This window comes from Gobius niger (genome assembly GCF_951799975.1).
Source record: "Gobius niger genome assembly, chromosome: 20".
NCBI lineage: Eukaryota > Metazoa > Chordata > Actinopteri > Gobiiformes > Gobiidae > Gobius > Gobius niger.
This window is the reverse complement of record NC_136871.1, coordinates 6,569,608-6,581,848: the sequence shown is the minus strand read 5'-3', so window position 1 is coordinate 6,581,848 and position 12,241 is coordinate 6,569,608. Positions and strand designations below refer to the sequence as shown.

Sequence of the window (12,241 nt, the reverse complement as noted above, 5' to 3'; positions counted from 1 at the left end):
CCACTGCGCACATCAGCCCCCACCACCAACCACGCACACACTCACTACTGTCGCCAGGTTCCCAAACGGTCTCCCATCCCAGTCCTAACCAGGCCCGTCCCTGCTTAGCTTCAAAGTCGGTATGGGAAATAAAAATGGCGGCGCCCAGGCGGCGGCCATTGAGATAGCGTTTTCTATTATAGATTATAGATACCATTACCAACCCCTAATTCCAAGAGTTTTTGAAGAAGGAACAACTTTATAGCGAGAGAGGGAGAAGGTTCGGTTTATCAGAACATAGTCCCTTTTGTGAGTTGTATGTCACTAATTCAACTCACATGTTTCAATCATATTCTGGCAAGTAAACAAGAATTTTATTTCAACTGGGGATTAGAAATAATGAGTTTCAAGATTCCATGTGTGTTTCTTTATTTCTTGTGCAATTTTTACAGCCATCTGGGAAGTGAAGATTTACATTGGCCATCAATAATAGTAGCATAATTCTTTGTAAAAGCTTTCTCAGCCAAGAAGATAAGATTTAGAGTTTTTAGACCTCTTTGAACCTCTTGTGTAACAGAGAGATTCTAAAATTCTCAAATATTTCCTTTGAATGATAATAATTTCACACTGATTACCAGATGGCAATATTGAAAATAAAGCATAAAACCTGAAAAAGGAAAAACTATTTTTTTTAATTTACAAATAGACCCAAGTGCATACCCATTCTACTGCTCGGTCATGTTTAACATTCATTAAAGTTTAGGTTTGTGGTAAATTCTATTCAATGTGAATACAAGAATGTGAACACTGTCCGTATCTGACATAAACATTGTGACAGGAATAATTAAACTTGTATTAATATACCCTAAACTAGGGCTGGGTATTGCCAACAACTTCACGATACAGAAATCACAGTACGATATTTATCGAGCTTCAAGTGTATAGTGTCCATAACAAAAGGATATGCACAAAATGGAGGTTTCTTATTAAGGTGTATAAGGGCGTGCAATTTAAAGGAATAGGCCACCATTTTATTCCATATTAAGATATGTTCTTACCTGAGCTTAGACGAGTTGATACATACCTGTTTGGTCTTGGCCTGTGGAAGAGCTTAGTCACTTCTAACCTCACCCCTATAGGAATATACTGGGAGAGGTCCAATGCTAACATCTTTGGTTGTTTTGCGTGACTGAGGGCACGCACAAAGATCAGACAGGTATGTATCAACTCGTCTAAGCTCAGGCAAGAACATATCTCAGTATGTAAAAACGGTGGCCTGTGTCTTTAAGTCTTTTATTGGAGTAGTTTGAGTGTGTGTTGTGATATAGTCTGAATAAAGACTATGGTTAGACAAACATATTTGCGTATCACGATACAGGTGCATCGATACAATGTATTGCCGATACAATATATTGAGCACGGTCCTGAACCCACCGTAAAACTCACAGCGTAATATAGTAAGACCATACAAAAGCCCTTTCATATCCAGGGGCCAATGCATCGTCCCCCTTTTTCACAAACCCGGTGTTTCGGATTGTGGATTACAGATCGTGGACTTGTCTTAAGGGATCAACCAAAGGGATAAAGGCTCCATGAACCCAGCCTCACGGAGCTGAGGCGCAGAAAGGGAAAGGTGTGGAGGTACCAGGAGGCATCAAAAGGTAAGACCGATCTAACCATTTTAATATATACATGTCTGCATTCAGGCTTGCAGAACAGGACAGGGGGGTTTGCTATAATTGTATAGGGCTTGAACATATCAATATAAATGTGTTTTTTTTTTAGTTTATTTTAACAAGGACAATGCAACTTCAGAAATTTCTGTAAATGCACCGGTTTTCGGTTTAAAGCTATTGTGGTCCCTGGTAAGGCGTGAATTTATATCACACCTATATACAGTTTAGTTTAAGTTTATTTGAGCAATTTTACATTCATCTTATCTTCCAAAATTCATACAGTGTGGATGCTCAAAATGGAGTCGGCTGAAGCAATATGCTTATAAGTGCCGACCCCATGTTCAATTCAATGTACATTTACCCAACATAATCAATTATTAGGTCTAAATCACATTGACTTTTGATGCAAGTCCTTCCTGAGCTAAGCAGATACTGATTTTTAACTATACAATCATACGTTTTGAGCTTCACACAAAATTTGCCATGAAGAGCATTTAAATACATAACACAGCAGCTTTGTACATTTGTTACAGATGTTTGTAGAATGAACCACAATAAACAGAACACTTGGAAGGACGAAGTATGTCTAAAATGAATTGCTATTAATCTTACTTAATTCGAGATTACTTGCGTAGGAACAGGCCTGTTTTAGTCTATTATAATTCTCTTTTGGTCCTGCTGTTTCCCTGTTGTCATTCCCATCTTTCATTCCCATTTTTTTCCTTTTTCCCTGTATTGTGTAGTGCGTTAAAAGCTGGGGTGTATAATGGGTCTGTTGCAAGTTGGCGATAGCCCCCACTCAACAAGCCCTCACCCAGCGACCCTATCTTACAACTTTATGGCTGATCTTTGTATCCTGTTCTGTGGGATGCATTAGAAGGACAAGGCTTTATGACTCTGACCAACAGCTCAGTGTCTCAACTTCCCTGGTTTACTTATGTCTTGTTTTGTAGAGATGGCAATGACACAACTGGTTGCAGCAACAACATATAAATAAAGATTACTTACTTACTTATATTAAAACATTTTCTGAATCGCTGTAGATCCGACTCTCTACAGGTCTATTAGGATCACATTTGGATCATATTGTTTATTTCTTTAGTTCTCTCAATGATGCATTTTCTCTTTTTGAAAACGCCCAACAGACTAATTGGTCTTTGCCTTGATCGCTTTAAGCTGCTTTTGTCACAGGCCTTACATTTATGCTTCAAAACAAAGCTGCCTTTTCCCTGTGGCTTCCCCCCCCCCCCTCCTTCTCAAATACCTCTCCCCCTCCGTAAGAGCATTACCCAAAGATCTCTCATGTGCCAAATGCAGTTACATATTGTGGCCACATTTTTCATTGAGTAACAACTGCTGCGTTCAATATTTTCATTAGGAAATCAAGAGTGTTTTTTGTACTTTTCAGTGCAGCCGATCGGATTTTTTGAAGCTTGCCTTATCACCAAAACTGCACTTGCACAACATGTTTTTTTGCAGCAGGTCCTGAATTTTGCCCCAAACCCACGTTGGACTGAGTGAGCAGCATGGACGCACAGATTGTCTATGAGCTACTCGGGTAAGCTGAACAAAACCTTCATTTTTTAAAATCTATTTTCCCCTGTTCTCCTCGGTGATCTCCTTTTATTGAAGTTTGATACAAGAAATGTTTAAAGGCTGTACCTTTCTGTGTCAAGGTGGTCAAAGTAGTTTAGTAATAGATTCTACCGGTCAAATATTACTTCAGGACAAGCAAATGGTGACTAAATGTCTAAGTATTTGAAGTAGAATAAAATCAACACAACTTTAGAGCCTTTAATGAACTGTTGCGGAGTAGAAAGTATTATATTCATCTTTCAGTCGTGCAGGAGCAAAGGGTCTCAACAAAAATAGCAAAGTACATTACTTCAAAACTGTCCTAAAGTACAGCGAAGTAAAAGTACTTTGTTACTGACCACCTCTGATCATGGGCAATGAATTGAATTTACCACAGCACCACAGCCCTAAATGTCCATGAATTCTCCAAAACAGCACAGTTGATTTATGGGGTCTTAATACGTAAAGGGACTCTACAGAGTTTAAAAAGATTAAAATTCTGTATTTTCCCCCTACATGTTCCAGCCATGTCCTAATGTGTAGAATGAGCCCAGACCTGTTCACCACAACTGCCTCTAAAATCCTGCACTGTCACTCAAAAAGGTGTTAATTCGGGTCCGAAGTGCCGTCATGCACGAGTTTAATATAGAAGGTGCAGTTACACGTATGACCTGAGATGGCAGTAGTGAGTATAAAATGGCTAGCTTGCATCTAGCCCCTTTAATGGAACTTTGAAATTTTCTGCTATTATGTTATTGTTTTTCTGCAGTCATTGTACATTTTTACTGATAAAAAAAGACAAATAATTTAAATAACAGACTACAACGTAAGAAAACAGATATAGAGTTGTGATATATAGGGATATTTAGTCTGGGGACCACCAATTCATTTTCTCGTAGGAGAGGTGTGGTTTACGATCGTCCATAGTCGTTTATTGGGCGATACGAAAAAGAAAAAAAAAGTCTATCTTGCGTCTGCTCGTAGCCATGGCGTATCGTATCATCGTATCAGATGATGTATGACCTACCTGCTGTAAACTTTTGAACTAATCTATTTAGAACAAGGTCTAAAGCTTGATCAAAAAATACCATCGTGTCTGCTGCTGTCATGTTTGATCCGCAAATAAAAAAAATTTTTAATCCGTAAATAAACTACAAGCTTCCGTATATCGAATAGCGCGTCATCATCTTGCAGTCCCTCCTCGCTCTGTGATTGGTTCCCAAATCCATGCGAAAATTTCGGCCATGGTCCCCAGGCTGCTGTGCAGTTCGAAATGATTCGAGTGCACACAGCAGCATGGCGTTAGCCAGGTTATAATTTCACTGGGATTTGCAGCAATAATAAACTAATGGAGATTTTAAAACGTAAAATACTGTTATTGTTCATTAAAGCACTTGGACACCATAGATGTTTTGACTAGTTGGGACCACTTTTCCTACTGTTTTAGCTAATGTTAGTCTATGGGAAATGCATGCTAGCAATCGCAAACATGGCAGATCTCCATGGTAACAGTGAGTTTTCCCCAACTCTATTGACTAGTCTACGGCACTAATTGTACATTTTATCTACAGGGAAAATGCGTGGTATTACATCCTGGGCACCTTCTCAGTCCTATGGTTTTTTGTGTGGCTCTACAAAGACAGCCTTGAGGTCGAAAACCTCGGTGAAAAGTATGTTTTTGTGACTGGCTGTGACTCGGGCTTTGGGAACCTCCTGTGTAAGAAGTTGGATCGTAAAGGTTTCCGCGTCCTGGCTGGCTGTCTGACGGAGAAGGGGGCAGATGATCTGAGGAGGTCGGCCAGTCCTAAACTGAAGACCGTCCTGCTAGATGTGACCAGTCTGGACAGCATCCAGAAAGCAATGGAGTGGACCAAGAAGGAAGTTGGAGAAAAGGGTAAGAGAGGTTACTTCAACATAAAAACACAAATGAAAACCCTTCCAGTACTCAATTACATTTACACAAGTCCTGTACTGTATTTTACGGACTATAAGTCACTCCGGAGTATAAGTCGCACCAGTCAGAAAATGCAGAATGAACAAGAAAAGAAACTCGTTCCTCTAGCTGTGCCCATCTAGCTTTCAGCCCTCGATTAGAACAAACGAAGTTTATTTGTCATTATACAACCGTACAGGAGTAGCAGATACTGGTACACAAGCCTAGAGTTCCCTCTAGTGGCTATCAATGTTAAATATATATATTTTATAGATAAGTCGCACCTGAGTATAAGCCGCACCCCCAGCCAAACTATGAAAAAAGTGTGACTTATAGTCCAGATAATACGCTATATGTACTTAAGTAACTTAAGTAACTTAAGTAACTTTTCATACAGTAGTTTTTAGTTTTTTTCTACTCGAGTAATATTAAAATTAAGTATCTGTTTCTTACTTGAGTGAAAATGAAAATTTCTCATGACACTGTAAGTACATTTTTCAGTGACAAACCTTAATTGACATAATATACTGTAGATGTATTTTGTGTTTTATTACATTCGGAATTATTAAATTCTTTCATAATTATTTATTTTTATATATTTTTATGGTATTTTCTTTGTCGCCTTCTTAGGTGTGCAGAGCTTCTATTTATCAAGTGTCACGACTTTTACGCTCAAACGGTTACTCAGTTTCTCACCGTACTTAAAGGTGTAGGCCACCGTTTTTACATACTGAGATATGTTCTTACCTTACCTTAGAGGAGTTAATATATACCCGTCTGGTCTTTGTCCGTGCGCTCTGTCACGCAAACGGAGCACATACGCAGCCTCTCCCACATGTCATATAGCTCCCAAAAAGCTCACGATAGAAGCTACCAAGCTCTTCCACGTGTTCCCTATTTAAATAAAGTTACGTGAAGTGTTTTCATGCGAAGTATATTTACACAGAAATGTAACATGTCGATTTCATAAGCAGATAAAAAGGGGTACTATATTGTGAGGCGTAATGATACGAGGAGCACAACGTCCGCGCAGTAACTCCTAAAGGACGGAAGTGAGCGGGGGGAAGTCTTTAGGAGATACTGCGCGGACGTTGTGCTCCTCGTATCATTACGCCAGTAGGACATTATTCCTTCTCTCTCCATACTCCATAGTGGCGGGAGGCTTTCCTGGTGATAAAAAATCTCCTCAAACATTTGTCTTTACTGTGCCTAAGCTCGTCTCTCCTCAGACCTGACTTATAACTTTGTTTGGAGATGTTGCTCTACATTAGATCCATTTCCAAAGGTTTTATTTTGATAACCCACTGCAAAAGCCCTGTTGGTGATGCCTTACTAATCATAAGAAGCATGTCTGGTATTGTTGGCATATTTGTTTAAGCTTTACAGCCGTTGCTCTTGTGACAACATGGAATGTTACGGCTTTAATGTAACTGATTGTTTTTACATTATGTCATAAGAATCTTAAGCTCTTATATAAGATTGAAAAGCTGTTAAGAGTATCAAGAAGAATATGCCATTATCACACTTTATTAGCTTTCTTATAGATACAGACGGCATCTCTGTAGTCGCCCATATATGGTCATGTTTGAAAACAGTTAAGGGGGAAAACAATTTGGAGAAAAATGTAAACTTTCTCTAATTATTCAAAAACTACAAAATTATGCTGAATTATGAACATAGTTTTCTTTCTAAATAAAGACACAAAGACATGGAGAGGAGAAAAGTGGTTCAACAGCCCATAAATACATAAATAACGGAGAATGCTAACATGGTGCTTCATGTTAGCATCGTGCTAATTCTAACGCTTGCTAGCACTAGCCACGACTGCCCTTTTTTCACTTCTATTGAACAATCTGCTGTCAATAAAGATCCACATGGACCCGGTTTAGACTTGACTTTATTTGTATGTGATAAATACGCTTATATTTAGCCAGAACACGAGGCCACGCCCCCTTCTATGACGCGATGCCGTCTGTATCTATTGCAACTGTATCGACATAAAAAACAAAAACTGCTGCAAAGTTGAAGTGTTTTACTAATCTCCCAATTGCCGTTCAGGACTTTGGGGCATTGTGAACAACGCGGGCCGGGCGCTGCCCATGGGCCCGTCTGAGTGGATGAGGATTGAGGACTTCCAGTGCACGCTCAAAGTCAACATGGAAGGAGTGATCGCCATGACGATGACTTTTCTGCCCCTGATCAAGAAGGCCCAGGGTCGCATCGTGAATGTGGCGTCGGTGCTGGGGCGGGTGGCAGCCAACGGGGGAGGATACTGCATCTCCAAGTTCGCCGTGGAGTCTTTCTCTGACTGCCTTAGGTACAGTACAAAACCGGTATCAGCGTTAATGTCATTTAGCTTTATTCAAGATTAGAGCTTGTACCGTTTTTTTTTTTTTACCAATACCAGCCCTTTAACAATACTTGGTTTTCGATGCTTATACCTGAACGATGCTTTTTCTGATACCTATACTGAAATATTTGTCGTCTAGAACCAGAAAACAACAAGAACAAGAACATTAATGTGTGGAAGATCTGCAAATTTACAATATTAGGCTCATCTCCAATGTCAATGTGAACAATTTAGAATAATTTAGGAAAAATAGGAATTCAAAGGGGAATAAATCGGGGAAAATGAGGGGAAATAGGGAAAATATTAGTTTTTTAAAAATGAGCAAAAAGTAGAGGGGAAACATTTGAGCAAAAATGGAAAATGGGTCAAATATTCCTATTTTTACCACCCAAAAAAAGTTGGTAAAAGTAGGCGGGGAAAGGGCAAAAATGGGGGAAATATATAGCTTATTTGAGCTGAAACAACCAAGTCACTTCCTTTAATCCTGTTCCTGGACCAAACAACATCAAAACTTTTTTTTCAGTACCTGCTTTCTACACTTTTAGTTTTCTATACCAGTAGTACAATTTTTCCGATAATATACTGGTATCATTTAACGGTTGCCAGTCCTAGTCAAGATTAAGTCAAATAGTTCCGTTAAATTTGAGTCTACTTTTAGTTGACTAATTGTAAGATTGAGATGATATGAGGCTCTTTCAAACTGTTATTGGATGTTTTGATGATTTTAGTCTTTTTTTTGTTTTTTTTTCGTTTTTATTTAGTAAGTTAAGTTATACTTTATTCATCTCTGTAGAGAAATAAGTTCTCTGCATTTGACCCATCCTCAATGTCGCTGGGTGACCTGTAGGAGCAGTGAGCTGCTGGCACTCGGCATAGTCGACAAAACTATCAGTTTTAATCATAGTTTTTGTCTCATGAACAACTTTTAATTTAGTTTTAGTCTAATGATCCCCAATTTCTATTGATCAGTCACATTGGGAAAGGGATGAAGTGTTTGTCTTTTTTTGGTGGCTGACTGTTAACAAGAAGGGCTGGGTTTGAATCCTGAACTGGACAGGGTCAGCCTCCTCGTCTGCTCCAGTTTTGTCCAAGTGTCCCAAGGTTCCCCTACATCCAAAAACATGCTGGTCAGGCTGGCCCATAGTGGGGGCACGGAGAGTCAAAGTGGCTCAGGACTGTAGCCATCCATCTGATCTATGCATTTTTATTTGAAGTGACTGAATAATGACAAATAAACCACTTTACCTTTTTATTAGAAAATTTCTGGTTCAAGCTAAGCTCTGACAAGACACTTCAGTAAAATGACTTAACAACCTGTATGGAAGAAGAAATATTTACCTACATAAATCCAAAGGATGAGTTGAACAAGTTTGATTAAAATGATCAAACAAAAGTTGTACCAGCGCCCCTAGAATCTTAAGATTGAACTGATTGTAACTTCTGGAAAACTGAATTTGTGCGGCCTCCACTGTAGTTATTTGTTGAAACTTGACCAAGCTGATTATCTGCCCATCTCGCATCTCAAAATGAAATTCAATATCCTTTTGTAGCGCATGAATGGTCTTGCTCTGCGCGTTATTAAACTTGGCACGGCATTGTTGTCCACTTAATTTCCCCTTTTCCTCTTGTTGTTTCCAGGAGGGATATAAACTACTTTGGAGTGAACGTGTGCATCATTGAACCCGGCTTTTTCAAGACGGCCGTGACCAGCCTGGACCCTCTGGAGAGAGAGCTGCACCGCCTCTGGGACCAGCTCAGTCCTGAAGTGAAGGCCAGCTACGGAGACAAGTATCTGGACAAGTGTGAGTACACTTTTAACCAGTATGGAGGAAATGAAAAAAATTCTTTAGGGCCTATTTCACCGGCCTGGAGACTAGTGGGAGGCTCGAGTTGCCGCTGGTAACGGAGATTTCTCAGAGACGTCCCCTGGAGATGAGGCGAGCCTCCAGGTAGCCTCGATAAAAACGGGACAGATTAGATTTCAGACCTTTTCAAGTCTCCATGTGGTCTCTGCATGATCTCTGAATGTGTACATGGGCTCAAGCAGTCGTGTCGTGAATACTATTTGTTGTCCTCAACCTCTGATATGTTTTTGTGACGTCCCTGCAATGTCTCCGAGACCTGTCGGATACTAAGGAGATCTCAAAGAGACTCCATTGCGGGGACATCACAGAAACGTCTCACAGGTTGAGGACAGCAAAAGCTGTATTGTTCGTAACATTGCCACAGCTGCTTGAGACAGCGTAGACCTCTTAGAGACCACGCGGAGACTCTGCTGAAATCAAACCTGTTTGTTTTCACCGGGACTACATGGAGACTCGCCTTATTGCCACAGCACGTCACGGAGACATCTTTGTGACTTGTATGTGCGAAATCAGTCCGAGTTGCGGAAACTGCCAGTCACAGCAGTCTTCCTCTCTCTGGTGACAAAGGCCATTTAAAGCAGTGCTGAGTGCCAGTAACTTGTTTACCTTAATAAATCCTTTTCGTAGTCCCTCTGGGGGAAATACAAGTGTTAATGGGATGATTGGGGGGTCTTTCATCTCCCCCTGGTGTCTCTGGCCAGAAAACCACAATTGCAGCTTTCCTGCCTACGGGTCGGAGCCACCAATACACACTAATGGAATCACGAAGAAGAAGCTAACAGGCTAGTGGGCAAAGCTAACTGCACTTACTTAAACAGTATACAGCCATGTTTGAGTGAAAAAAATATGTCCATTGTGTAATTGGATAATATGGACAATATCCCTCTTTCCCTTTGTCTTTTCTGTCAGCGTAGTATTTACTCTCACAGACAATTAATGAGTAAAAAACGTAATATGCTATGACACCTGCAGTGGCACCTATAGCCTCGAGGGGTACGAGTTACTTAGTACTGCATCATAGGAGAACACTATAATGTTTCCAATTCATATTGACACTTTGACTTAAGTAATTCTAACCATTGTTGATGTTTTTATATACATCGTCTGTTTTTTTTTTTCAAATTTTCAATCAATCAATCACTCATAAAATATCCTATAATTGTATAATCAATATACAAATAATATGGTCAGATAGCACAAAATAAGCAAGCAAAAGCATAAAAAAGCTGGAATTCAAGTGGTCAATTCTCAGTAATTGTAATAACAAAGCCCTTCATCAAATTAAGAATCTTTATTTGTTTCTAGACATTAAGGTCCAGCGGCTGATCATGAATGCGGTGTGCGACTCTGACCTGAGCAAAGTCACAAACTGTATGGAGCACGCTGTGTCCGCGGCCTACCCCAGGACCAGGTACAGCGCCGGGTGGGACGCCAAGCTGCTGTGGATCCCCCTGTCTTACATGCCCTCCTTCGTCGTGGACCTGGGGCTCAAGCTGGTGCTGCCGAGGCCTTCAAAGAGTGTTTAACTCGTGATTTTGAGTTGCTGTTTCATATTGTTCTGATTGCAGCAGAGGTTAAAGTGCATATGACACACTAGACACTTTGGTAAATCATAGTTAACATGATTAAGAATTTGCTAAAGATTGTCCCCAGCTTTCTTTAGCCTGACCATTTTTGTGACGTTTACAGTTTCACTTCCTTATTGGACACAGCGACAGGAAGTGACATAGAAGTACATACAACAACTTTAAACTGTTGCCGTGCCAACCATGTTAAGTCAATGGGAAATTATTAGTCAAACTGCAGTAGAACTTTACCTTTATCTATGTCACTTCCTGTCAGCAAATGAAACTGATAACTTTTCTGCCCAACATTTCTTCATTGATATTGCAGATTCACTGAAATAAAATGACAATTGTGCAACTGATGAACTTGCCATCGAAATACGTCATATTTTCAAAAGCACTAAAACCTGTCATATGCACTTTAAGGCTAATCAGGGGTCTCCAACTTCTTTTTTGTGTAACTACTTTTTCTAAATTATACCAGCAGAGAGACACTTTTGCTTTGACTATCTTGTGTAAATATCTGACTTTGACAGAGTACAAGTCTGGGCAGTTTGTTGCTTAGATCAGTGGTTCTCAACCTTTTGGAGCCGCGACCCCCATTATTACAGGTAAAGGGGTTCGTGACCCCCCGCCCGGGTCACACCGTGAGAAATGGGAACATTAGCCTACATAATTCTTAAAAAAACAAAGAAAAAAAACTAATGGCGGAAAAAAATTCATCAAACTACGAACAAATAATGGCACTCTGGTAAAATAGCACACACATGCTACAATAAAACATTAGATTATATGCTAATGGAAATATTTGTATTTTTTATCTAAATGATCTGGTGACCCCCAAATTTGTCTCGCAACCCCCTTGGGGGTCCCGACCCCCAGGTTGAGAACTACTGGCTTAGATGGTGTTTTAACAAAATAAAGAAAATGTATGTAGTTCCCTCATAAAAAACAAGTTGTCCTAAATGTCGCAGAACAAAAAGAATATGTAGAAAGACACAATCGGAATCTCCAAAGCTACTTGTTGGAGACCCCCATACCTAAATGCCATAAAATGCTCATATTTCCTTCCTTTTATCGATGTGTCAATGTCTAATATGTTCTCAAAGCTATTCAGTGCCTTCTTATGTTTGTTATTAATGGGGATCAGACCTGGCCTACCTGTTTGTTTTCTAATTAGCATGTTAGGCCTGCAATGACCACACTATTATGCAAAAAATAATAATTGTATTATTGTATTGTATATGTATGTGTCACAATTAAAAGAGTATATATAAACGTGTTGGATTGGTGGATAA

General features: G+C 39.8%; 1 protein-coding gene across 1 annotated transcript; it reads left to right on the top strand.

Annotated features, from left to right (window-relative positions):
- The first annotated feature begins 3,078 nt into the window (after positions 1 to 3,078).
- On the top strand, positions 3,079 to 10,973 carry rdh5 (retinol dehydrogenase 5 (11-cis/9-cis)). The gene is made up of 5 exons (XM_079579331.1): positions 3,079 to 3,213; positions 4,802 to 5,124; positions 7,222 to 7,480; positions 9,152 to 9,315; positions 10,684 to 10,973. Exons 1-5 carry the CDS (start codon positions 3,182 to 3,184, stop codon positions 10,902 to 10,904), a joined length of 999 nt encoding a protein of 332 aa, XP_079435457.1. The 5' UTR covers positions 3,079 to 3,181; the 3' UTR covers positions 10,905 to 10,973.
- The last annotated feature ends 1,268 nt before the right edge of the window (positions 10,974 to 12,241 follow it).